Here is a 27,582-nt window from a genome sequence, read left to right as displayed (position 1 = left end):
GGGCATGGATAATTTTTTGCAAATTAGTTAAAAAATTGTTGGACTTGGCATATTTAGAGCCTACTCTTTGAGAGCTTTCCAACTATATATTCCATGATGGGGTTTGGACATAGGGATGGAAAGATGCAAAGAATATTCCTTTCTTCTAGGAATCTTCCAACATTACATGTCCACCCCTATTCCTACCCCAAAATCTATTTCCACCCGATGCAATTTGGAGTTTTCTCTACCTCTAGACCATGGAAATTGGGACTTTTCACTTTTACATGCTATCCTTCTCTATTCAACCCTTCCTATACCTAAATTGCAGCAAACATTGGTTATTGGTCCCTCAAAGTCAGAATCAGGGCAAATTGTGCACTGTGCTCTTGACGAGCAATTGCTATATAGTGTGTTTGGCAGAGAGTTCCTTGTCGAAATAGTGCTTCTAAATTCTAACAATGCATCTAAAGAGCTCCTCTACATAGTGTAGTATAAGCAGTCCCTTTTCTCAAGAACACCTTTAAAAAAGGGGTGCCTAAATGGGCTATCGTAGCATCCTCACACTTGACAAATGATAGCCTAAAATGGGTGACTGTGCTCTAAACTTGGTGGAGAAAGTTAGCCATAACTTAACTTTGTAAATGCTCATTTTAATGCACATGACTTTATTAAATGGTGCAAAAAACATCATTCTTTTGTTGGAGACCCCCTTTGGAAAAGAAGTGCCTAAGTGGGCTATCCTACCATCCTCATACTTGAGAAATGGTAGCTTAAAATGGGTGATCATGCTTGGAGAAAATTAGCCATAGCTTAACTTTGTAAAATGCTTATTTTGATGCATGTAACTTTACTAAATAGTGCAAAGAACATGATAAATATCTAAATGATGCTTTGCCATTTGATACGATATGCTACATGCATTGGATTTGGTTGCCAAAGTTTGGTTGCTTTGGGCAATCAACATAGATTTTCAAAAAAAGATTGAATGCCATGGTTGCCCACCTTTTTGTCCCAAGCTCAAAAGAGCGCGTAATTTTCTAACATTCTCCTTTAAAAAAACATTGCATTCGCTCATTAGACAATAATTTATGCGAATGAGGAACATTAAACGATACTTACAATAACGAATGATGTCCGCAAGTTCAAATGTTTTGATGAGTGCTTTTTACTATGTTTGTCTCCATAGACACCAAAGATGAGTACTTTTTACTGACGTTTGTCTCAATAGACACCAAAGACACCGTAAACACACCCAAGTGAAAATACATACAAGAACTATAAGTGAAAGATGTTGATGATCCACTAGAGAGTACTATTATCTAAAAGTGTAGTAACTACAACACTATGAAGCTGCTAAGGGTATTGCATAAGTTTTTTATGGACTGAGGAAAACTTTCAAGTTTGGTGTGTTGACGCTTGCATTAAATTTCAATAGTTATTTCTCTTCAGGTGTCCATTCATTATATTTGATGCTTAGACATTCTCCTTTGGCCTGCGTGTCTTCCCAAGCACATCATTATATGTGACACTTAAACCTTCTCCTTGTAGGTATCTCTTTCTAGAAACTTAGGCAGGTTCATACTGGACAGAGGCTGCCTCAAACAAAGTGAGGTGGAAAATAGTTATTGGACTAGAGATCAATGTCACGGAATGGTCTCACATTGTTCCGGGTCATGTCATAAGCACTGGGCTCGTCCAGGCACGAACCTGGCAGCGACCGGGTAGAACCGTGCTGGTTTGAAGCAACCCTTATCCACTCGAAGGAAACTACCATTATGTGTGTGACTCAATACATACACCGTATATACACCGTACATACACCGTCGTCTTCCCCAAGGCTTCTTTGGAAGCTTGGTTGCTTCGTAAGCTGATTTTGCTGCTGTTTTCTCTTCCATTTCGTTGCATCCATTTTGTTCATGGAGAGCTTCGATTCCTACTCTGTAGATGACGTCGACCTCCACTCCTCTTCCAGCCTCCCCTTCCACACCCATGGCTTCTCAGAATACGATCCCCGCCTCCCCTCCCAACGATTCGATTCATTTCACATGCCTCATGGATTCGCCGATGATCAATTCTCCCCCTCCCAAGAATCAAAGGATTTGGACTACGACTACAAGGGCAGCAATGGCTTCGACCCCCTCGCTGATGATGAGACACCCCCTCCTTATGAGAGTGCTGCTTTCGATGATGACCTCTCCGGCGACCGGTCACCAGCTTTATCCTCTTCCTTTGCCCAGTCTTTTGAGTCACGACGTCAACCTGATTTCGCTCCTGCGGATGAGTTATCGCCTTCCGTCGATTCCAACGGGAAAGGCTTTGGTCATGACGAGGGTGAGGCATTGTACGAATTTCGTCAATCGGGATCTTTGAACGGTGCCGTTCTCCCTCCCCCCGATGAAATGCAGCCGGAAGAAGGTTTTCTTTTGCGAGAATGGAAGTGGTAAAGATTGTTCCACTTCACACTATGTATTTATGATTTTGTTGCATTCAGCTTCTTTTTACGGTTGTAAAAGATTCTTTTATAGGTGTGCCATTTTCCGTGGATATATTTAAGGGACTCTTCATTTCTTGATTACTCAGTATTTGACAATTAGTATGTCTGGCTATTTTTCAGTCAAAATGTAATCCTCTTAGAGGAGAAAGCCAGAAATGAACGAGAAAAACTGTCACAGATAATTGACACAGCAGATGCTTTCAAGGATGAGTTCTATGAGAAACGCAGGACCCACTGTGAAACTACCAAAAATAATAATCGAGAAAAGGAAAAGGTGAAGTCCTATTTCCAAACGATTCCTATTTCCGACTTTGGTTGATTTCTGCAGTGGCTTAGCTTCTTTCAAATGAGTTTCTCTTGTTGCGAAATTATTGCAGGCATACTTTTACATCTCAGGCCTTCATGGTTTGTTTCGTGTCAGAGTTGTTATAAATGTTAAGCGAATATAGGCTCAGAAGGATGTCCCTGGGTGTCCCCCATCATCTTAGAAGAGTTGGGCCCATTTAGAGGCGCAGAAGGCTCTGTGCGCTTTCTGTGTTTATGTTCTGAGACTATCATGGTTGATGTGTGCTCCCCCTATATGGTTAGAGCAGTAGACTTTTAGACAGGAGGAACTGCTATTCTAGATTCTAGAGCTGCTCTTTGCAACGGAGAGAGAACACAACAAATTGAAATCTCATTTAGATTAGAGGGGATGGAACGACAGGGAAGTGGATGGACAGGAGCTAGGGGGGGGCAGTCCATTGGCCTTGTTTGCAGACAGCGTAGCTATCCCGAACTCTTTGGAAGAAAGGAATAGAAGATGATAATGATTTGCATCATTTTCATCAATGAATCTTGCTTTATGACTTACATTGGACCATTAAACAGATGATGCCAAGCTCTTTGGAAGACAACACTATTGATTACAGCCTGAAAAAAAAAATATGAGGAGGAATATGATTATCATCTGCGTCGTTTAGATGATCAGGACTCATGTTAGACCTAAATGGATCAATTGGGGAGCTGCCACTAGCAGTCCTGCATGTCAAAACCAGTTGAGGTTAAGTTTGTGTAGTCAGAGGCTTGGCCCTATCTACATGGCGAAATCTAGAGGGGGGTTGAGTGTGTTTTGCTTTTCAGGGTGTTGGATTCTCCCAGTCAAGAGTATTCGAGAGGAAACTCGCCTATATTTCCTGTGTTTTGCTTTCCAGGGTGTTGGATTTACGGACTCCTCTCCCAGTCAAATGAGCCTAAATGTGTGAACTTTTGCCATCTTTTAACTTTTCTGCAAGGCAGTATCCCAAATCTGTAAGATAAGATGAATGAGGAGCAGCCATGCAGCATGGAATACACGAGTCATATGAAACCATGGCTGTGCTGTCATCTATGTGAGTGTGCACCTTTCGGAACACAGGCATAATATATCTCTTATTGCTTCCCCCTTTCTTTCCTTTTGGCAGGTCTTTCTGGAAAATCATGAGAAGTTTCATGCGACGGCAGACAAGCATTATTGGAAGGCTGTTGCTGAGATGATTCCTCACGAGCTTCCCTCCATGGAGATTAAGTCTCGTAGTAATAAGGATAAAAAGAAACCCAATGTTGTAATCAAGCAAGGTCCTAAACCAGGGAAGGCAACAGATCTCACTCGTATGAGGCATGTCTTGTTGAAGCTCAAACACAATCCACCACCAGCGCACATGACAACCCCACCAGCTCCTCCTGCTGCTGAAGGTTCCGATGGAAAGTCCTCTACTTCAGCAGCTCCAAGTCAACCGCAGAGGCAAGGAAGCATTGAAGCTGTTGCAGGATCCTGAGGGTTTTTTGTCATCCTATTCTGCTTTGCGAGGTTCAATGGTCATAACGCTTGATTAATGGATGCATTTCTCAAGGTGTACATGTTACAATCACATTTAGGATACCAAAGTTCTGTAGTTAAGTGTCGAGATTAAATCCTGATTGCGTGAGGACTAAGGACTTGGTATAGGAAGTACGTGTTATATTCATTAAGATATCTAAACAGTAGAAGCAAAGATTTTGATGCTCAAGTGGTAAGACTGTTATCACGTGGCACTTTGTGTCCGCTTTTGTGAATCAACAGTCCTCATGTGTCTACACCATATTTGTTTTTGCTTGTTTCTCTATTTGAGATTCACATCGTGAAATGAACACTAATTTTTCAGTGATCCTGATGTTGTGGTCCTTGGGGAAAAGGAGCACAAAATATGACTCATCTCATTCGCTTTAAGATGATGCTGGATTGAAGTTTGACAGAGCAAGATGTGCATCTTTGCAGGCTATAGCCAGGTACTATGGTAAGAAATTATTAAATGTTGCTGGAATAGATTCCTTTGGCTTATAGAGACTTTTTGACGATGTCTTACACTAGTTATGAGGAAGCAAGCTTTTGCAGCGGGCTGACGATGTTATGACATGCCAGCTAATATTTAAAGATGAGAAGAATTTAATTAGTGAGGAGGAAGAACTTTTTAAAAGTCTAGTTAATATCTTACTTACAACTCAAGGTCTTTATTATGTAACTAACCCAGAATTCATATAGATTGCCACATGCTGAGATGTGCACAGCTCAATGACCTTAGCTTGCCATCTTCGCTTTTAAGGGTTAGCTATATAGCTTTCAGTTTTATCTGCTGTATGCTAACCTTGGCATATGACCTCCCTCATTCTTGCACAGAATTGCATGTTTTGGCACTCTCTTGGAACATTTTTTGCTCCTTTAAGAGAGCAAAATCCCTTGCTGTGATTTTTGCTCATAACTAAATCCCTGAAAGTCAGAATTCACATATGCCTGATACTCGACAGCACTTTCTAGCTGGATAACCCAAATTTTCTCCAAGAAGATTGTGAAGTCTCCAACACCTCCCATGTTGTTTCTTCCAGCTGATGATTTGCATGTTGGCCAGTCTCCTGCATTTTTCCCACGTTGTTTGGCTGAAGTCCTCCCCTTTGTCAAGCTTTGAGCTTCTTCTGGACAGATTTACTGCCACTTCTTACTAGGAGATGGAACTTGTGGCCGTTTTCCTATACCTGGGATCAACATAAGTAGGTTGGCTTTGTAGAGAAGAGTTTTTAGTGGTGGAAATGGGCATTTTATATCTATTTTAAGGTGTTGAGCCATGGTCAAAGAAACTTTAGGTTGCATCTTGTTCAAAAGCCTAAAGCACTTTGTATCTCATGACTTAAACATCAAGGTTTACCCTTGGTCGGGGCTTAATTTACATCCTATCTAGTGTTCTATTGTTTTGTGTGCTTTCTATTATGCATGATTTGTGTTAATTTATTTCAAAGATGGACCCAAGCGCTACACTACTAACCTTTGATAGTACTATTAGAGCAAAGGTTTATGCTTTCATTATCCATGATTGGATTTGGAATTCAACCATATGCCATTCTAGAGCATTTCCCTAAGTACTTTGTTTTGTGTTCCTCCCACACTCTCCTTGAGCCTTGTAGCACCTTTTTTGGAACCTTGATCCTTGTGGTCAAATTATCCGTGTAACAAACACAAGTGCCATTAGTGAGTCAGTGAAGGTCCAAAGGAAATGAAAAATTCAAGTGGGGCTACAAGAGGATTCAAGCAAGGAAATTTGATAATAGGAAATATTGAATTCAAAGAGAGACGGGAAGCATGTTAAATATATAAATCTTACATGCATTTTGAACACAATTTAAAAAGAGAAAAACCATGGTTTGGTCTAACTTTGCAAAAGCTAAAAGTTAAACTGAAGCAAATTACATTTCGCTACACGATACCATTGCAAATGCATTGTTAGGGATTAAATTTAAATGTGATTTGCTTTCCAGGCCAAGCCCAAAATGATATATAAAGAAAAAAGTATATCACGTGTGAGATCACACTTTGATCTAGATTGTACTTGTTGTATGCACATTGTTGGTTCTTCCTTCTGATTGGTCCCCTCTTGTTGATCCATATGCGTCAAAGCTTATTGTTTTGGAAGCGTTTCTTCTTTTCTTTGTGCCTCCATCCTCTAAAGAGTCCCATACCTCACCTGATGAGTCACCATCCAGCTTTTTCTTCGGCTTACTTATACAAGCTTGCCCTTGCTGTTGTTTTTTTCCTTTCTTGATGCAACAACGGCCTTGTTGTCCTTGTATTTCCCATCTTTGGCTTCCTTTCACGCGAGCATTAGCCCCAACTCCCCAATAGTGAGTAGCTTGGATTATTTTATAGTAGTTAATGTGGCAATTAAAGCCTTAAAGTTCTTGGGAATGATATTGACAACTAGCAATGCTAATTATTATGTATCGACATGTTGACTATTGTTGGCTAATCCTAAATAAATGTAAATGTTAGCACATGTTCACCTGCCAGATCTCTTCCCTCCATCTTTGTTGTAAATAATCAATTTTGAAGCATTAGGATCCTACCATTGTTGTTTGTCTTGTGCAAGCTTTCAAGGTGATATGGGCCTCCTTTTCAAGTATCTATTCCTTGTACAAGTTTTCAAGATGACCTGGGCCTCATTTGAAGTATCTATTCCTTGTACAAGCTCTCAAGATGACTTGGGCCTCCTTTGAAGTATTTATCATTTGGATATGTAGAATCATGCCTCTTTACCTATTCTTCTACTATGGGTGTTCTACTCCTATGATGAGTCGTAGACTCCGTTACGACCTATTGGATGGACTCTCTGCTTGTGCCTTTGCTACATCCAACTCCGTACATCTGCCAAAAATTTCTTCAAATAATTGAGATGCACTCCACAAAATGGATGGTTTATCTATTTATCTACTCCTTGGGGGACCCTTTATGTAGGGTTCCATGCCCTCCCAAACTGGCCATTTTGCCTTATTTTGGTTGACTAGTCCTTGGATTTATCAACCCATAGACCTATGGGCCTAGTTGGTTGACAAAATGTTGCTAACCAGACTTGATTTCATCGACCCACAAGCTTATTGGCCTATTTGGCTGACCAAAAATTGTTGGTTGGTAAAACTAAGAAGGGGACACATGTGCTACCCACAAGATAACCAATGTGTTGCTCATATCACAACCTACTCATCCCCCCTCTTTATTTCCTCATCACTCCAGGTGTTACTCCTCATTGAGGTCCCATCATGTAGGGAGTTGAACCTTCCTTTCGAAGCCAATATGAGCTACAACCCTCTTCTCAAAGAATGTGCTTCATTTGCCCCCTCAAAAGAGTGCTCATGAGGACATCAAAGCCATCTCTTTATGTCTGGTCCAAGCATCCATATTTGCCCTTGCCCTTACCCATCCAAACCCCCCACCCTCTCCACCTTGTCTATGTTTCACTCTCATAAGACACAGTACATGGCATATGGAATCCACTCCACACAAAGCCTTAGGCCTAATTTGGCTCAAATTAGCTCTTTCTCAAAGCAACCTTTCTATATGAAAGAAAAAATAGCTGGAGTTGCCAACCCATTTTCACTAAGGGCTAGTTGGGCGTAATTGCTACTTATTATTAAGGCCCACTCGCTGCCTCGATTTATTAAGGGGGTAAAAGTTGACATTTCTACGTTCTACAAAAGAAGGAGAAAGGGCCTTCCACCCGGGCATTTTAGGGCCAAGTTGCATATAGCCAATGTCCATGCACGTTTTCTCACCAGTTGTGCAAGTTTTCCTGGCGAATTGGAACATTGCAGTTCATGGGAACGACTTTTGACAAATGCCCGATAATGCCGAAGAATGATGTGGAAGCACTCCGCTAAGCTTTTCCCTGTAAGGAATCATAGTGTGGAGTATTTTCCACATCACAATTTTTTATTGGAGTAAGTTCACGACAATAGGTGTCCCTAACGCAGCATCTTGGATGCCCACCCCTCAACGCCATGCATTGCCGTTTTGCTCACAACCATGGCTATCACCCATCATTACGCCATCGCCTTACACCAGCCCACTTTCGATTGCCTTCACTCCTTTGCCCAAGACGCTTCTTCGTCCTGTTTGCTCTGGCCATTACCAGAACTGATTTGTAAGAAGTATTGCTTGAAGCAGGCTGAAGATAATTTATTTTCGACGTTTACATATACGTGTAGGAATTAGAAACACATGGGCCTCTCTTAGAGAAGTTAGGATCATCGAAGAGCAGGGATTTGCCTTCCCTTTAGAGATCTGCAGATTGATCTCATGAGACATGGCGTCACTAGGAGAAATGAAGGCAGTGCAGCAAGTACCCCTTACCTTGCGACGGACTTTGGAGGTACAGTACCCTTATCCGGGCTGTAGTGGAAAGCTTCTTGAGTTGTTGTACTTTCTTTCCCATCAGAAAGTGTCCACGGTTGTCGTCTTCCTGGAACGTATTTTGTTTTGAAAATATGGTGCAAATGCTGCGGACCATTCTAATACGTATCACAATTGAGTATCAGCGTTGCCGAAGGATTTCGTCGGGTCATTTTGAAAACGAGATGCTGAATTAACGACATAGGGACGATGAAAAGCACAGGCGGATGTAATTTTATGCATTGCCTGTAGGTACTGACGCAGAGACGTCCAGGTCTACATTTATTAAAGGAGAATGGTGACGAAGTCTTTGCTCTGCTCATGCTGATGGTAGAAGGCCGAAGTCTCGAAACCAACGGTAAGCCACTGTCCTCCACTGTCCTCACATGCATCAAATTGCCAAAAACGGTGGAACAATTGATTAAACCATTGAACGGGTTGTTGAATCTTGATGCATTTATGCAGATGCGTCATTTGCTGAAAGGTTGCATGGTCTGAGAAGGCGACCGGTGGACAAATCCTTAGGTGGTAGAGGCCAGCCACTGTTAACCAGAAATCAGAGAAGACTCTCCTTAGTATTTCTGGTGCGTGCCCTTCATGGACTGCCTGTTGATGTGAACTCTACAAAAACAGATTCATTTGACATGTTAAGACTTGAAGCAACCCAAGGTGAAGCTCATCAAGGGACATGGATGATGAAGAACAGTTGAATGTGAAAAACATTGAAGAAGTCATATTTCATCAACTACAATATAGTAATAATAATAAAAAGCATGTGCCTCAAGTAAGGAATAAAATTGCACCAATTGGCAAGTTATGAGGAAATTTGGGAATGCCACGCTGATTCCTTTACAAGTTATAGAGCCCTCCCTCGTTAGAAAGACGTAAATGGCTTAGTTTACTCTTTCACATGTTAAATTTATATTAGCAAGCTCTCTCTTTTTCTACATGTATAAACCATAAGGAGTGAGTGCCCATTCCTTACTATGCTAACCTCAACATTGCAGGTTGTACTACCCTATGTGAACTTAAAATTCCAACAAGCATACAAAGCTTATCATAAAGAAATCACTAATGGATCGCAGAGCCCAGCGTCCAGGCATAGGGTTTTACAACTATATCCGTGGATCAACACTATGACACAAGGTATGTCCAGAGGAGCTCATTTTTTTAGTATCACTTTTTCTTGATACTTGTACTTTTTATCCATAAGTTATCTTCTACTATACCCATCAATTCATATCTAGTAATGAAAATATTTACTAACGTATCCCCCATTCTTGATGAAAATATTTACTAAAGTTTATCCCCCATTCTTGATGACTAAACTCATAACTTTGTATGTTTGGAAGAGTTTGGTCGTAATTATTCTCTTCCTTGATGTTGATGTTGATATTTTAATTTCTTGTCCTTGAGTCCTAATCTCGCTACCAAGAAAAATTAAAAACAAATATACTTGATAGATTGCACATTTACATGTCCTATCCTCTTCCTCTTCTAATTCATATATTGTTCTCTCGTGAGAATGAAATAGAATGTTGTTAAATTAATGGAACCAAATTAATTGCCACAAGGAGCAAGAAAAATATCCAAGTCTTTGAAAGAGAAAGGAACAAGCAAAATATCTAGAAAAAGTATGTTTTTCATAAATTTTGGTTGGGTGAGACATGGTATCAATTGGGTAACCTAATTTGTAATATGGAGATCATGGATAATGAATGATTCCATGTCTTAGAATGGAATACATTCTAGCAAGTGTAGCAATATTTATATTTCTACACTTACTCCCCTATTCACTCTACCTATTAATAAAAGTTGTTCGACTCCCCTATTTTCGTTGTCCTCTATCGCGATCCCCTCTTTGCTTCTCCTCCCTTCATCTCTCCCCCTCCCCTCTCCCTCCACTTGGCCCCCTCTCTGCCTTGGAAGCTTGGCTCTCCCTCCCAATCTACCTTGGATCTCCCTCTTTGCCCGTCCTCTCCTATATAGCTGCTGTGTGAGGAACCTTCTCGAATGCTGAACTCTTTGGAACCTTTTGGAACTGTGAACTCTCTGGAACACTTAATTAAATTACATCTATGCCACTCCCGCTTACCTTAATTTTTGCATTTGCAACCACTCTGCTTCCAAATCTAATTAGTTCAAGAATGAAAGTCATCAAGCAGCATATTAGGACCAACCAATTTATTATGTATGCACATCTAACATACATAAAGTAGATAATAATCTCACGTATTTCTAGATATCTCTACCAAATGTCATCTAACGTTATCACTAGGTATCTCTACTAGATGTTAACTTTGCTACAAACATGAAGCATTGTTGAACTAATCCTAAACATTTCATGCCCCATTTAAAAGCGGGATTGGAACTATTATGGATATGGTTTTAGGTAAGACACATTGTAGGAAACCTACGGCTCCGTGTGCTACATTCCATGTTCAAGTTCATTTACAAAGAATCGAGCTAACTAGCTGGTGCTTAGCTTTTACATTGTGACCAACTAATTTAGTCTCTTCATGATTTAAAAAATGAACTTTCAACTCCAGTGGTGTCAAAGTACCAAGTTCATGCTCCTAGGCTAGGTTGTGATCCTAAGTCCTTTTTGTTTAGTTCAAAAGGATCCCCTTCAAAATTCATTCTATTTCCCCCTTATTTTGTTCATCATTTAGCTTTATCTCATTAGGTGTGAGGGTGACTAATTGTGTTGCCTATGAAGGGCCTTTCTTCAACCTTCCCTCTTGACAAATATTCAAAAATAAACTATTGAAAGTCCATACATTTTGGTTTTAATAAAATTCACAAGAGGAGGTGATGGCAATACATAAAGGAGTATAGAAGAGTGCAATCCACAAGATGGCAAAGAAACTCAAAAGAATAATCAATAAGGACAATATATAGCATCATTTTTTGCAAAGGTTCAATAGTCAATCATCTTGAAAAGGATGTGTGGTGGCACTACAATAATTATCAATGTCGGGGCCAACCTCCAGCCAACTCAAGGCACAATATAGTGGCAATTGAATGTGTGACAATAATAGTGAAATGATGATTTACATACTACGCAACATCATAGTCCCACAAACTGTGCATATTGTGCCCAAAATTAAGAAGGTTGTATGGCAAAGGGTAGATCACCACACCCAATAGACATTGGGTGTTTAAGAACAAAGGACCATTCTATCAAAGTTAGAGCTAGAAAAAAATAAGAGTTGACTGTGAAATGAGAGGGAACTATCCTTCTCATCCCTAGCATCTTGCCATTTTTTATTTTCTGGATGATATTGCTTCTTCAGTTTCCATGACTTTGGCCATGAATGAAGAGTTACCATTGTATGTCTATCTCTATGGATATTTCTTCTTCTTAAATGATCAAGTTTGCAATTATGCATGAGAAGTGTGGTTTGGATTCAATTGTTGAGCTACAACCTTTCAAAATGAGGTGAAAATATGGCAATTTATGGTTCAAATCCATTTGGCTTAAGGACATGCATGGTCTGAAAGGACTTAAGGGTAACGATGTGCATCTAGTTTAGGTTTTGTTGCATTTGGTCCTTTGAGTTTGATTAGATGCTTAGGACATTTAAGCCACATCTAACATAGATGTGTCCTTTGTGAGCTTATTGGACTAAATTCCCTTTGTATGATAGATGCCACATGGATAGCATTCCCACATGTCAATTTTTAGACAATCCATTATCTACTATGTGTTGAGAAATTGTGTGGATTACACTCTAGCATGTGTCCTTATTTGACCACTTATCTTATCTTCCACATGGTGGTTTAAGGTGTTTTCCCTATTTGACCATTTATCTTATTTGCCACATGGTGGTTTAGGTGTCTTCCTAGTGGTGAACTAGGATAGGGCTAAGGCGAAGGCACCATGTGGCATTCTTTCTTTGCCTTGTCTACCATAGGGTCACAAAGTGCATAGTCTATGAGCTCTATTGAGCACAACACAAGACAATAGGACCTGAGTACTAGAGGCTTTTAAAGCTCTATGGGATGCATAATCTTGTTGTCATGACACTAGGTGATCATGCTAGATTCTTGCATGCTTTTCAGGTTCATGAGCTTAGTATGCTCATGGTTTTAGATCTTAGCCAATGGTTGAAGAAGGTACTATAGGTCACAGAACTTAAGGAGGAAATATTTCTTTCAAAAGAGCTATCATATGGGATAAAAAAAGATAATGTGTAGCCCACTATAAATGAAATGACTTGGATTGGGACAATGGATGAGATGATGAGCATAGCCTAGATATGGATGCCTAAGAGCCATGGGCTTGAAGTCTATTGGTGAGAATGATGTTGTACATATGAGCCTTTACTAATGCATGGCATGTGAGGTTTGTTACTTGTTATGAAGGTGGTTAGAACTACATTGTGCATAGGATCCTTGACTACGGTACGGGGAAGGGATAGCATGTAAGGTATGGTGCTTATAATGAAGGAGAATAGGACTACAGAGGTGTTGAGAAACTAGAGAGGCATGAGAGGTTTGGTACTTGGAACAAAGGTGACTATGACTAGAGGGATGTTGACATACCACTAATTAACTATGATTTCAAATACTTCTTGATTGTCTACATAGAGAATGGTGTTAGTTTGTTATAACCAAGTATCTATTTTAGCTCATTAAATACCTTATCCAATTCCCATCATATTCTTGATCCCATGTATATAGAGCATCATTGTTTTAGACACCTTTGAATAGGAGTGTTTTAATATCATACTATTTTATAAATCATAGATAGCATCCTACTCCTCCCAAAAAAACTCCCAATAGAAGATAGTTCATTATAACCAAATATCTATTTTAGCTCATTAAATTCCTTATCCAATTCCCATCGTATTCTTGAGCCCATGTATATAAAGCATCATTATTGTAGAAATTTTTTAAATATCATACTATTTATAAATCATCGATAGTACCCTACTCCTCTATAAATGAGTACCCTACTCCTCCCAAAAAACTATGCAATAGAGGCACATTGGTAGGATCTAGAAGCTCTCATATATACAAAACTTTCTTTGTTCCATTGGATCCCTTGATAATTAAACATGTGACTAAGTAGTATTATATAGGGTACCTTGAACATTCATTTCTAAGGATTCAAAGCAATTGAGTAACCCCAACCATTTTCAAATACCATAGCTCACATATTCATCTAAAAATAGGGACGAGTATCCCCCAATCCAAATAATCCATGAAAATTATAAGATCTCTTGATAACAAGTTCCTAAATCAATCATCCAAGAGACTTTGATGCATAACAAGTGCATTTACTAGGCCAAAAGTCATAAAATGCAAACGTAGAAGTTGAAGTTGTGTTAACCAAATTGGTTGACACCACCATATCTTGTACCTTCCTTTGTATTCTCAAAAGTTAGGATTTTGTTAGATTTTCCTTGTAGACAACGCAAGAAGATTGTAAAAACTAGGAGGTGACATAGTGTAGGAAGAGAGTATAGGGTTGTCCCTCCCTTCAAAAGGTGACATGTATAAAAGGCCAAATGGATGACCTTAGTCTTTACTTGTTGTTTGCTCTCAACAAGCTCTCTTCTTTCTGATAGTGTGTTCTTGTTTCCCTTCCATGCCTTTCATAAATTACATGTCCCCTTCCCCCTTTGTCTTCCCCTTGCATTCTCTCTCCCTTCCCTCTACTTTCCCCTTGCCCCTTCCTCCTCTCCTCTTCTCGTATGGATTCACAATTGCAACAATCTGAGAGTTGCTAGAGTGACACTAGCGGATGACATTTGCATGCATTGCTATTCACCCAGAGTTGTTTCGAGGGATTATCTCATTGGTGTATCAGCTAATCCCCATGACATATGAGTCATCACACATTTTTGACATCATTGCCATGGAGGTTCTTGGTACCCTTTTGCTTGCATTGTCTCTCATCATATTCGCATTGTCCAATGCTAAGTAGAGTAACAAAAGCTATTGGTTTTGGAGTGTAGGAAAGGTGTGAGTGAAAAGAGGAGGGTTCTTGGGGGGGTCACTCATCATATGTAACCCTATCATGTGAGTTCAACAGAAGGATATTTTTTATTTCTAAAATTTACATAAATATATATACATAAGGGACTATTTCAAATAGTTTTGGGAAAAATTTATAGATTTGTATAGAAAAGGGGTAAATTTTATTTATGAAAAATTTACAGATAAGGGATTTTAAAAATAGGCCTTGAACGCATGTCATATAGAGGCTGGTTTATACATAGTGACCCCCCCGAGGGAGGGTTTAAGTTTTTTTGAGTTAGTTGAAGTGATTTTCAAGCATTTTTGGTTGTCAAATCATAGGAAAAGGTAGTTTAGATGATTGCTAAAGCTTGGATGCTACCTATTAAAAACATCAAAAAATGATAGGTGTGTGAATTTTGAAGTAGTCTAAGGTGACAAAGCTGTCACGTCTTGGAAACACCCACAAAAAATGCTTGTTTAAAATGAGTTGTTTTTGTTATTTGTTTGCTTCCCTAGGTAGAGTAGTAGTTTAGCATTCCCCTAGGCTAGGAAGCACTGCACAAAACTCAACAAAACTCTAGAAATCACAAAAAGCCAGTCGATGAGCTATGTGAGAAACGGGATGATGTTGGGATAGCTTCTAATTCAATGTACACTAAATTAGCTTATCCATTGCACTAAACTAGCTCTAACACACCTAATCCTTGACATTTTGACCTAACTGCTAGTTAGCACATTTAATGTGCCAACTCAGTCTCCACCAAGTTAGCACCATTAGTTAGCCAATTTTTACTAGGATGTTGATTCCCTAAAACCCTAAAATTGGTATCCAAAAATTTCAAAAGGGAGTGAAGGTTTCATTGTAGAAATTGAGGGAGATCCCTTGCACTCAAAGTGCTTCTAAAAATTGCTAGGATTAGAATATTCATGGTGTAAACATCAAAATCCGGAAAATATCCAATTGCAACATCCAAAAGAGGCAAGTGTACATCACACTAAATTAAGTTTAACTCATTACCATGCTGAATTGAGGTGCAATTCAGCACGTTGCTCTAAGTGGTGCTTTATCCTGGTGGGGCCTTCTTGCGCTTCCCCTTTTCTGGAGGGTTAAAATGCAGGTTGAATTGCTAATTCGGTAGTAGCTGGGTTAAAGCAATTTAGAGCACTAAATTGCTAATTTAGTAGCTGGGTTATAGCTAATTTACCACTATACTATATTAGCTTGTTGACTACCATTGGCTCTTACTTTGACAACCGGTGCCTGTCAAGGTGCTCATTCATACTTTCATACCTACATGCACCTAAGTTTTGGAATGGCAGGGTGCTTGTAGGGCTGATCCTAAACCAAAAGAAAGTGCTTCTAATAATATCATGTCTAGCTATTGCCCAGATTTTCCTCAATCCAATACAAAAACTCAGTTCTACATTCACATGAACCAGTACACTAACCATCCCAAACTAACACATCAGGTTCCAAGGACTCCATGAGTTTCAACAAAGAGATGGGCAAGAGCGTAATGTCATAGCCTTGATGTCCCCTAACTCTAGCTAAGCTCGATTCCAATCCCCACTCCTTCCACCACAGCGTCTGGAAACTTTGGTCAAAACAGAGTGCTAGTGGAGTTGTAGGCCTCAACACAATCATCTACGATAGAAGATATGTGGAGTGCACCAATTTCATCCACATTAGTAATAAGTGATAGACATTGCATGTGTGCTTCTTTGAGGGAACATATGTGGAGTGAAATTCATTTGCTGGGCAAAACAGAGTGCTAGTGGAGTTGTAGGCCTCAACACAATCATCTATGATAGAAGATATGTGGAGTGCACCAATTTCATCCACATTAGTAATAAGTGATAGACATTGCATGTGTGCTTCTTTGAGGGAGGACCCTGATACAATGATACATTTGATCCTAGATTATCAAGGATCTACTGGCCACAAAGTCTAGGGACACAACTGAATGATTAGAATAATTCAAGGGAGGCTACACTACCCATATTTTTTGGTGTCCCAACCTCCACCATATCCAAATTGGGAAAGAGGCCTAGAAGGGGCTCCATATGTGTCATTTGCTCCATATAGACCTGTGCCAGGTATAAATATGCCACTTCCTAGGGCATTGTTGATGCAACCTATGAGGCTTTTCCAGCCTTGTCACCCAATGCCTGGTTGGGTTCAACAAACCCTACTTTTGTTTGGCTGTCATATTTTCGGAACCCCCCATCGGGACAACCCATGTATCGAGCGATGTCTCCCCAACCTATAAACCCTCCTATAGCATAGATAGTTCTTTCATATGAAGCCACAAGGATCTTAGTGTAAGCCCTAGGAAGGGGGTCCTTGCCACCGCCTTTACAAAAAGGGAAACTAATCCCTTGAGGAGTAAACTAGTCTCACGATCTCTAAACTAATCACAAAATTCCTAGGTGAAGGAGATCCTGTGTCCCATGTGAAAAGGTGTGAATAGATTTGTGAAACATTTGGGATATTGGAGACCTAGATAAGGTGAATGCCTTTGGTATGAGCCTAGATGGCAAGGCCAAGTAGTGGTTCAAGGCTCTAAATCTAGAGGAGAAAATCAATTGGGATACCCTATGAAAAGCATTCATAGTGGGTTTTGCCACTAGTGGATTCAAGTGGAGCCTAATTTACTATTATACAAGGTTAAACAAAAGGAGACAGAATCCCTTAATGATTATATTACCGGAATACGGTTGGCTTTGATCCATTTATGCAACCTTAAGATGTAGTAGGTCTAGTTGCATTCCTCTCAACTAAAGTGTTGCAACATTATTAAGAGAAAACTCTACTCTTTTGGAGGGAGGTTAAAGGGATCTCTTTTCTTGGATGAACGGGCAAATAGTGACCCAAGAACCTTTGGACTCCGAAAGAGTGGAATCCCCTATCGAGGACCAACATCTTTAAAGTGCCAATTAAAATATTGGGCTAATACTTCAAAAGTGATGACCACCAATAAAAAAATTGGGCCAATACTTCAAAAGTGATGACATAAATGCTATATATATATATATATATATTCCAAAGAAAGAAACCTTCTATTAATGCTTGAAAGATTTCATACAAGATAGCAGCCCCGAAGGTACTGAGTATGGAAAAAACCGAAAAAGGATGAAAGAAAGAATCGGCCTGTTCCAGAGAAACCCAGTTCACTGCCTAGGGGATCTCTAGAACTAAGGCTAACAACCAAGTGGGGGGACTATACAGTATGTCACAATACAGTGAAATATCACCAAAACTCATGTCTCAAAGCATCTGACTCATGTGCATATACTATGCATTCATATGAGCAAATCTGGCCCAAAAGAAAATGCCAACTGCAATGGCAATCCAAAATGCCAATAAGTGCCAAATGATTCAAGCATAAACACCGTCCACTGGCATATGCATTAATAATATCTCATCCAAGAGAGCATAGCACTATCAGTGCATCACCTGCAATGTGTCAAAGCTGTCGCTCAGCATAAAATAGCATCCATGTGCAAAGCATCCATAAAAATAGCATCCCACAAGGCAATTTGCGCCTATCAGCGCATCCAATAAGGACCGCAATGCATCCAAATGGCCTATAAATCATCCACTGCAACCCAATGCACACCACGAATGAGCGCACACTACTCAAACTGCAACCGGAGTGATTTGCATAAGGTATGCTCAAGAAATCATAGTCCCACGGTAATGACTGCTACTGAAAATAGAACCTGAGATGTCTCAAAACATGGGCGCCATTGCAGAATCGGACTCAACAAGAAAATCTGCAAATATCTCTCATCTGCAAAAACTCCAAAATCCCAACCAATGAGTGAGAAATGGGAGTCAACACTTATCCACTGCCATGTGGCATAAATCTAAGGTTTCAAAACCTTAGAATGAAAAATGCATAACAGAGAGACAAAATCGGATACATAGAGATCTATAACTCTGAAAATCCTCCACCGAATTGCATAAGAACTGACAGGTAGGGGTTTTTAGGCATCCGAAACCCAATGAGACAGATGGTTTTGGAAACTGTGGTCTCAATCACAAGGTCCAACTTAGGACTGAAAAACGTTTTTGGAAACAGAGCTGTTTGTAAACTCCACCGGAGTGTGAATGATGAGCAACATAGAAGTTTTAAGACCTCTTGAGTCCATCGGAACTGACAGATCTGCAAATCGTTGCTCCAAACTTGAGTTCCAACACCCAGGCAGAAAAACGCAGAAACTAACACAGTGAGTCAGAAATCCAATGGAATGATCCTAGATTCAAGAATGAAGGTGTTTCCAAGCTCCTGAAGTGAAGTGGACGCTAAAAGCAAGCAATAGTTGCCTCTATAAGTCAATACGGAGTCTCTGTCATCGAAGGCAACAGGAAAAAGCTCAAAAAACGACTTTTTCTTTGAAAACACTTAACAGGCTCTCAAAACCACTTCGCAAAACCAAAGTGACTTTTCCAATGGTTCCTCCAAGGTCTCTGCACACTCGGATGCAAGTAAAGTCACCCACAAAGCTTCCCACGGAGCTTCTCCTTCCTCCCACAGAGCTGCTGAGCTTCAAGCATTCATGCACGCTCAGCTAGATCACCCGGGCTCTGATACTGGTCAGTTGAGAGTACTCTCAATGGAAGCAAGAACAAAAGAGGGAGAGAGGGAAACAAAGAGCCACACAAGTTTTCGTGGGTGCAGAACATCCTGATCTTCTTTTTCATTCATTTATATATGTGTTTGAGTATTGTACATAACCGGGGTAAAGGCACAGTGACCTTTAACCCGCACATTGGATGCATTAGCAATCTACTATTAGACTTCATCTTGCAGAGTCAGTTTATTTCACAGTTATAAATGAGCAGACTACGGAAGATTTGTGGAAGAAACTGTGTGCCACTTATGAAAAGAAAACTGCCTCTAATAAAGTTTACCTCATGAAGAGGTTGTTTGAGCTGCAGATGAAGGAAGGGGTCTCCATGGCCTCTCACTTGGATGAATTCAATATTATTTTCAGCCAGCTTCAGGCTCAGAAGATGAATTTTGATGCGGAGACTAAGACAATATTTCTCTTACGTTCATTGCCATCCTCATGGGATACCTTCCATATAGCTGTCAGTAACTCTACACCTGGTGGAGTACTAAAATTTGATGATGTTGTGGGTAGCTTGTTGGTTGAGGAGATTAGACGGAAGTCTATGGACGGCAACAAGTAGGATGCAGCCTTAAATGTGCAAAGGGGCAGATCACAGTTCAGGGGGAAGTCCCAAGAAAGAGGGAAGTCTCGTAGCAAATCCACGGCACGAAACATTGAGTGTTACCACTGTGGCAAGAAGGGCCATATGAAAAATGATTGCTACAAGCTGAAAAGAGAGCAAAAGGATAAGAAAAAGAATGCAAATTGGGGTGCAAATCAAAAGGAAGAGAGTCCAAGGGAGGACAAGGGAAAAGTGAAGATCGAGGAGATCAATGCAGTCACACATGATAGTGACAATGACTTTCTCTTCATGTCTAGTTTATCTGTAGAGTTGCTTACCACTTCAGATGATGCATATTCTCAGGATTGGATTTTGGATTCTGGTGCTTCATTCCATGTTACACCCCATAGGGAATGGTTCTCCACTTATGACAGTGGAAAGACAGGTTGTGTGCATCTTGGAAATGACTATGCATGTAACATAGTGGGAGTAGGTGACATAAAGTTTTCTTTTGCAAATGGGTCTGCATTTATTTTGAAACATGTGAGACATGTACCTAAGTTGACCAAGAGTCTTATTTCAGTGGGTCAACTAGATGATGCTGGTTTTCACACCACTTTTGGCTTTCAGAGTTGGAAAATTCAGAAGGGCTCTATGCTTTTGGCTAGGGGTGCCAAGTGTGGTACTTTGTATCCCTTACATGTATTAGGGGTATTTGATCATGTTGTTCAAATAACCGAGTAGCCAAGCACTTCTTTGTGGCATTGCAGGTTGGGGCACATGAGCCAGAATGGAATGAAACTCTTATGCCTTTTGGGTTATGTACCGCATTTGAGTTTCTCTGATTTTGAATTTTGTGAGCACTGTCTCTATGGGAAGCAGACTAAATCAGCCCATAAAAGAAATGGAAAGAAAGAGTTTGAAAAACTTAATTTGATGCATTCAGACGTATGTGGTCCCATGCCTACACGGTCATTAGGCAGGGCTGAATACTGTGACATTCATTGATGATGCAACTAGGAAAGTGTGGGCTTATGCTATAGCTTGGAAGAGTGATGTGTTCCAGGTATTTCAAAAATAAGTAGCCTTGGTTGAGAATCAGTTAGGTAGAACGCTTAAATGCTTACGGACTGACAATGGTGGAGAGTATCTCTCTCATGACTTTCAGCATTTCTGTGATACACGTGGGATTAAGAGGGAGCTCACATCCCCTCGTACTCCAGAGCAAAATCCAGTTGTAGAAAAGATAAACTATACCATTCAAGAAAGGTTGTAATGCATGCTTTCCAATGCAAGTCTTTTTGGTGGTTTTTGGGCTGAGGCAATGAAGACTGCAATGCATGTGATCAATAGATCACCTAGTAAGAGTTTGGATGGTGGTATTCCTGAAGAAGCATGGAGTGGCAAGAAGCCCTCTTACTCTTATTTGCGTATATTTGGGTGTGAGGCATATGCACATGTGCCAAAAGAGCTTCGAAAGAAGCTAGATCCTAAGTCTAGGTGGGCTTATGCTATAGCTCGGAAGAGTGATGTATTCCAGGTATTTCAGAAATGGTTGGCCTTGGTTGAGAATTAGTCAAGTAGAACGCTTAAATGCCTACGGACTGACAATGGTTGAGAGTATCTCTCTCATGACTTTCAGCATTTCTATGATACACGTGGGATTAAGAGGGAGCTCACATCCCCTCATACTCCAGAGCAAAATCTAGTTGCAGAAAAGATGAACCGTACAATTCAAGAAAGGTTGCAATGCATGCTTTCCAATGCAAGTCTTTCTGGTGGTTTTTGGGCTGAGGCAACGAAGACTGCAGTGCATGTGATCAATAGATCACCTAGTAAGAGTTTGGATGGTGGTATTCCTGAAGAGGCATGGAGTGGCAAGAAGCCCTCTTACTCTCATTTGAGTATATTTGGGTGTGAGGCATATGCACATGTGCCAAAAGAGCTTTGAAAGAAGCTAGATCCTAACTCTAGGAAATGCATCTTTCTAGGTTATGGTAAAAGTGGAGAGATGGGCTATCATCTCTAGGATCCAGAAGCAAAGAAGATCATACGCAGCCATGATGTAGTCTTTAATGAAAAGAAGATGCATAAGACACCCATGAGGGATGTTGAAATGAGGAGAATCACTTTCCAGGATGTGAATCCACTTGCATATGTTGATAGATAGCAAGCTGTCCATGCACCAAATGTGCAAGAAATGGTACCACCAAGTACTCCCACAGGTATACAATCAAGGGTAGATGATGGATCATCTATTGGTGGAAATGATGAGCCAAATGTGGCTGATATGCAGGTGGGACGGCAAGCTCAAATGCCCTTGAGAAGATCATCTAGAGTGTCTAGGCCACCTGATAGGTTTGTTCTAGGGGTAGACTATGTGATGCTTACTGATTGCGGGGAGCCTTCTTGCTACAGAGAGGCTATGATGCGCGAGGATCAACGCATGTGGGAGTATGCTATGCAATCAGAGATGAGTTCACTTATAAAGAATAAGACTTGGGACTTGGTTTCTTTGCCACATGGAAAGAAAGCATTGCCATGTAAATGGGTCTATAAAATGAAGGTCACAGGTGATGATGTGCCTAGGTACAAGGCACGTTTGGTTGCTAAAGGGTTCAATCAAGAGAAGGGTGTGGACTTTGATGAGATATTCTCTCCGGTTGTGAAGATGACCACACTTAGATGCATGCTTTGACTAGTGGCATCAGAGGATATGGAGGCCATCATGGCCCTTTCCTCATCTAATTTGGGACTATCTGTATGACTCAGTTTTACATATGGAGGCAATGGAGTACTCACTGCCTTCCCCCCCTCCATATTGAAACGTTGCAATACTTTTGTAACATACTCTTTTTGTAAAAGCCAAAGCAGTTTACTACTCCGATCACACGTGATGCACATACCAAGAATATGACGTACAAGTCCTAAATCCTTCATATCAAAGGCCTCATGCAACTTGGCCTTTAATGCATCTAGCTCATAAGTATTCTTGTTAGCCAATAGCATATCATCCACATATAGTGCCAAGATTATCAGGCTATTATCCTTAGCCCTTTTAGTATAGAGGCAGTGATCAATTTCACTCCTCCTAAAACCCTAGGATCAAATGAAAGCATCAAACTTCTGATACCATTCTCTAGGTGCTTGCTTAAGACCATAGAGACTCTTCTTCAGCTTGCAAACTAAATGCTCTTTGCCCTTTTCTTCAAAGCCTTCCGGCTGCACCATGTAAATTTCCTCATGCAAATCTCCATGCAAGAAAGCTGTCTTGACATCCATCTGCATAAGCTTCCTTATGCATCAGCAGTTGGGAGTCTTATGTATGCTATGATAGCTACTAGACCAGACATTGCATTTGCAGTGGGAGTTGTTAGCCGGTATATGGCTAATCCAGGAAAGAGGCATTGGGAGGTAGTTAAGTGCATCATGAGGTACATGAAGGGTACCAAGGAGATGTGCATCTGCTTTGGTAGAGGAGACATGCGTGTACTTGGGTACACAGATTTAGACTATGCAGGGCATGTAGAGAGTAGGAGATCCACTTCTAGTTATGTGTTCACCTTTGCAGGTGGTTCAGTGTCATGGATGTCTCGCGCACAGAAGTGTGTTGCTTTGTCTACCACAGAGGCTGAGTATGTTGCAAGCACAGAGGGTTGCAAGGAGGCTATATGGCTTGATCGGTTTGATCCGCTAGTGGGAGATTTGGGGATTCATACAAGTGTACTGACATTGCATAGTGAGTCCATGAGTTAGCTCAGCTAGCACAGAATCCGGTCTTTCATGCAAAGACCAAACACATTGAGGTCAAGTACCATTTCATCAGGGAGGTACTTGAGGACAAGCGCATAGAGCTTGTCAAGGTTCATACAGATGATAACCCTGCCGATATGTTAACGAAGAGTCTACCTAGTCAGTGGTTTGAGTATTGTCGTGTATTGATGGGCATTGGATAGTATGCTCATTGGTTGTTCTCCCTTAGAGGCACATTGTCCTTTAAGTGGGAGGTTGTGGGGGTTAAAGGTCACTGTGCCTTTACCCTGGTTATGTACAATACTCAAACACATATATAAATGAATGAATAAGAAGATTAGGGTGGTTCTGCACCCACCAAAACTTGTGTGGCTCTCTATTTCTCTCTCTCCCTCTTCCGTTCTTGCTTCCATTGAGAGCACTCTCATACATTAATTACTATCAGTATATACCGATGCTAATACCAAAGGAGACCCCCTGCGAGCCACACCAAAGGTTTTGGCGCTCATGCATGAAAAACCTCGACAAAAAGCATAAAAAAAAGACAAAGGTGTAGTAGTGAGAGGATGTGTTGGCCACAGCTACCTGGAATCCTTATGACAAAAATCCATGCAGACGGTGTGTTTTTTGTTGTATGAATAAAAAGACAGCTCTCTCTCCTTCCCTCATCATTTTTTGTTGTTCCCACCTCCCTTGAACCTCTCGCCTCCTGTATCCATGCTACCCTCTCTCTACCTTTACCACTTACCTCCCACCTTGATTGCAAGCATTCTCTCCACTATGTGATTATCATACCTCGATCTCCCACCTTGGTGCCTTGCAATCATTTTTTCTCCCTCAAAGACCATGAAACCTCTTGGAGGTGTTGGATACTTGCTTGCTTCTCACGTGGGGGTCTGTTGGGATTCCACGCTTCTCTTCTACTCTAGAGTGTGAGCTATCGTTGTAAGAATTTTGGAAAATTATTCAAGTATTTGGGCCCCTTGCAAGAATTTGTGCAAAGAAGGAAATATTTTTTGGGATCCAATAATTTTTATAAGGTGTATTTTATGCAATCATTGTGTTATTCTTTGAATGGTAAATTTCCCTTGGGGTTTGAAGTGCTAAATTGATGTGCATCAGTGTTGGCTAGAAATAAATATTTTTGTGCTTTGGTGTATTGCATGACTGTGCACATTTGTGTGTACTATTTGGAAGTGGGATGTATGTGCTATGATGACAAAATCATGTGGGAGCACTGAATGGGATATACTTTTCATCCCTCCAAAAACTTGACGTTGTGAGAGCTATCTTGGGTTGTTCTGCCCAGGCATCCACAGTTTTTGTGCCGTTTCCAGGGCAGTGCTCTTCAGTGCTCTCGGTGTGTTAGGATGTGTCTCCCAACCATGAATGGGTTGGATGTTTCTCAAAAATATGACATTATGATAAAAGATAAATGTTGAAATTTTGGCCTATTAATTGGAGACCTAGTGGACTATCTCAGGAAAGTATAGGAAAGATCTTTGGGGAAGGAAAAGTCCCACATGAAACACAAATTTTGTTTAGTGCTGTGATCACTATGGATGATTAGAAATGCGAAAGTCTAGATTTGACTAATGAGACCAATTTGTTAGATCAAATCCAAATTGAGGCTATGCCCATGGAATTGTCCATACAACTTTGTGAGAAAGAGGATGAACAACCAAGCATGTTTGATTTTCCCCCTACAGATGGATTTGAAACTCAATCCTTAGATAGTGATTCTGAGGATAATTTCTTTGAAACAACTGAACTTAGGCGAGGATACATGGATGTTTATGTTGTTGCAAGTACTTCATGTCAAGGTGGATGTTTTGCTTCCCAAAATGTCATTGATGGTAGAACACATTATACCATATTCATAGGATGTGAAAATTATGACCATCATGTCAAGAAATTTGAAACATTGAGCTATGCAAGGTGTTAAGATAGTGATGTAGATAGGTTGAGAATCTTTCCAGCAACTTGGAATGATGAAGTTTTTATTTGATATGACATTTGCTCAAAATTGTTTCAAGTCATGGCATGATTTGAAAAGTGATTTCTTGACATTCTTTAGGCCAGTTGGATATGATATCCGAGCAAAGCACATTTTAGAAAACATGTTCATGTTTACTTATGAATCAATTAATTTATATGGATTGAGGATGTCAGTCCTAGCCAACAAACGACGGGGTAGAGCATGTCAAGTGGACTTAGTTGTTTGGCACATTCAAGGATTTCCTTTTGAGGTAGGTTTCCATGTGAAAATTCAAAACCCTAGTACCTTCAAATAAGCCATGATCAAGAAAGAGATGATGTGGAAAAGGTTTTTCAATACACAAGAGATAGGGCAACAAAATTTTTTGCCAAGCTAATTATGGTAGGGAAATTTTCAAGGACATGTGAAACATTGACATGCCAACATGGGATGAAGAGCCAAGTGTAAAGATAGGTAGTGAAAGAAAAAATGATTCTACCAAGTGTAGAGGTAAAGGAGAAGCCTACAAGAAAAGATGTTGATTCAATTGACGCTAATGTCAAGTTGATGGAATGGGTCAAATTATTTGATCACACATCCCAAGAAGATGAAGAAAATTTTAACAAGGATCATGACAAGAAAAGTGTTGATGAAGATGACATTGTGGATGGAATAAGTGGTTTGTTCCAAGAGGATGGTGATCATTGAATTATTGAAAGGATATAGTTAGAAGTTAAGGTAAAAAAGAAGATTGAATGGAGCTAGAAAATTCCAAAACTAGGGAAGTCTGCTAATCAAGGTTTTTGGGACTTGTTCATGGATTCATGGATCAAAGTGTTTGAAAATGCACAAATGTAAAAAATTGACTTGACAATTGAGATCCAATCAAGGGATTTTTACTTTAGAAGGTGCATGCAACTAAGTTCTAAAACTTCTTCTTGACCTCATGAAGATCCGAGTTGAAACAAAGAAGTTACAACCAAATTTGTGCTTGTCAAAGGTTTCCTGAGTTTAGCGGAAAGTCAATTTGGGGGAAATTTTGGAGATGATCTGAGAGGTATTTTTTGACAATGTCATAGATCTTTTTGAGCTTACAATTGTCCATTTGACAACTTGAAGATCTGAGGTCAATTGATTGACATTGTAGAAGGATTTATGTTTTGAGCACGTCGTCGGGGTTTTAATGGTGACATGAAAATTGACCTCGATTAGAGAAGTCTACTTCAGAGCCACTAAGTTTTCTGTGAGCACTTGCCCAATTCCCCTTTTGTTTTCTTGGAGGAGGGGAGAACCCCCATGAAAGCCTTTTCATTTTAGGTATATTTGAAAAAAAAAGGGAGAGAAGACCTTGAAAATCCCCTTGTCTTTTATTGGCTCCTAGTCATCACCCATTATCCCTTACCCTCTTCATCCATTGGCCTACTCTACCCACCCCTATCCTACTCTTACCACTATCCCCCCCTTCATCATTCTTAGGACCTTATACCTTCATCCCTCACCACACACTCGACATACTTCCTCCCCCACATTCTCTCTCCTTCTCTCATCATTTTTTGCTGTTCCCACCTCCCTTCAACCTCTTCCCTCTCCTTGAACCTCTCGCCTCCCACATCCATGCTACCCTCTCTCTACCTTCCCCTCTTACCTCCTCCCACCTTAATTGAAAGCACTTTCTCCGATTGCTATAGGTTGGATCCATAAAAATCACATCATATGGTGCAACAAGAGAATGAATGAGAGGCCAAAGATGGGGGAGAAGATCTTTAATATCAACCTTGAATCATCACAAAGTCCAAGTTGTTCTTTTTCATTTTTTGTGTTGTGTAATATTACTTGAAGTTGCACTTATCATCCTGATGGGAGTGTTTTATGTTGAGATACACCTTCCCTTTCTCAACATGTAGATCTATAAGCTATAATAGCAAAAGTCATTTTTAGGGGGGTTTTGGGCCACTCCACATGCCACATATTCCTAGTGATACATAGCTAGTGCACAAATTTCAGTACCTCATCAG

General features: G+C 40.3%; 2 protein-coding genes across 2 annotated transcripts; both read left to right on the top strand.

Moving 5' to 3' along the window:
• The first annotated feature begins 1,838 nt into the window (after positions 1–1,838).
• On the top strand, positions 1,839–4,673 carry LOC147904899 (clathrin light chain 1-like). Its single transcript, XM_087396110.1, has 3 exons — positions 1,839–2,422; positions 2,597–2,750; positions 3,919–4,673. Exons 1-3 carry the CDS (start codon positions 1,899–1,901, stop codon positions 4,270–4,272), a joined length of 1,032 nt encoding a protein of 343 aa, XP_087252236.1. The 5' UTR covers positions 1,839–1,898; the 3' UTR covers positions 4,273–4,673.
• Positions 4,674–8,044: 3,371 nt separating this feature from the next.
• Positions 8,045–26,275, top strand: LOC147904898 (peroxisome biogenesis protein 12-like). The gene is made up of 5 exons (XM_087392657.1): positions 8,045–8,664; positions 8,937–9,042; positions 9,150–9,268; positions 9,692–9,830; positions 26,076–26,275. Exons 1-5 carry the CDS (start codon positions 8,599–8,601, stop codon positions 26,273–26,275), a joined length of 630 nt encoding a protein of 209 aa, XP_087248783.1. The 5' UTR covers positions 8,045–8,598.
• The last annotated feature ends 1,307 nt before the right edge of the window (positions 26,276–27,582 follow it).

The sequence above is a fragment of the Dipteris shenzhenensis genome, chromosome 2 (assembly GCF_047967505.1).
Source record: "Dipteris shenzhenensis isolate YYH24624 ecotype China chromosome 2, Dip_SZ_1.0, whole genome shotgun sequence".
Taxonomy (NCBI): Eukaryota; Viridiplantae; Streptophyta; class Polypodiopsida; order Gleicheniales; family Dipteridaceae; genus Dipteris; species Dipteris shenzhenensis.
Note: the sequence above shows the minus strand (reverse complement) of the source record. Positions and strands in the feature narration are given on the sequence as shown.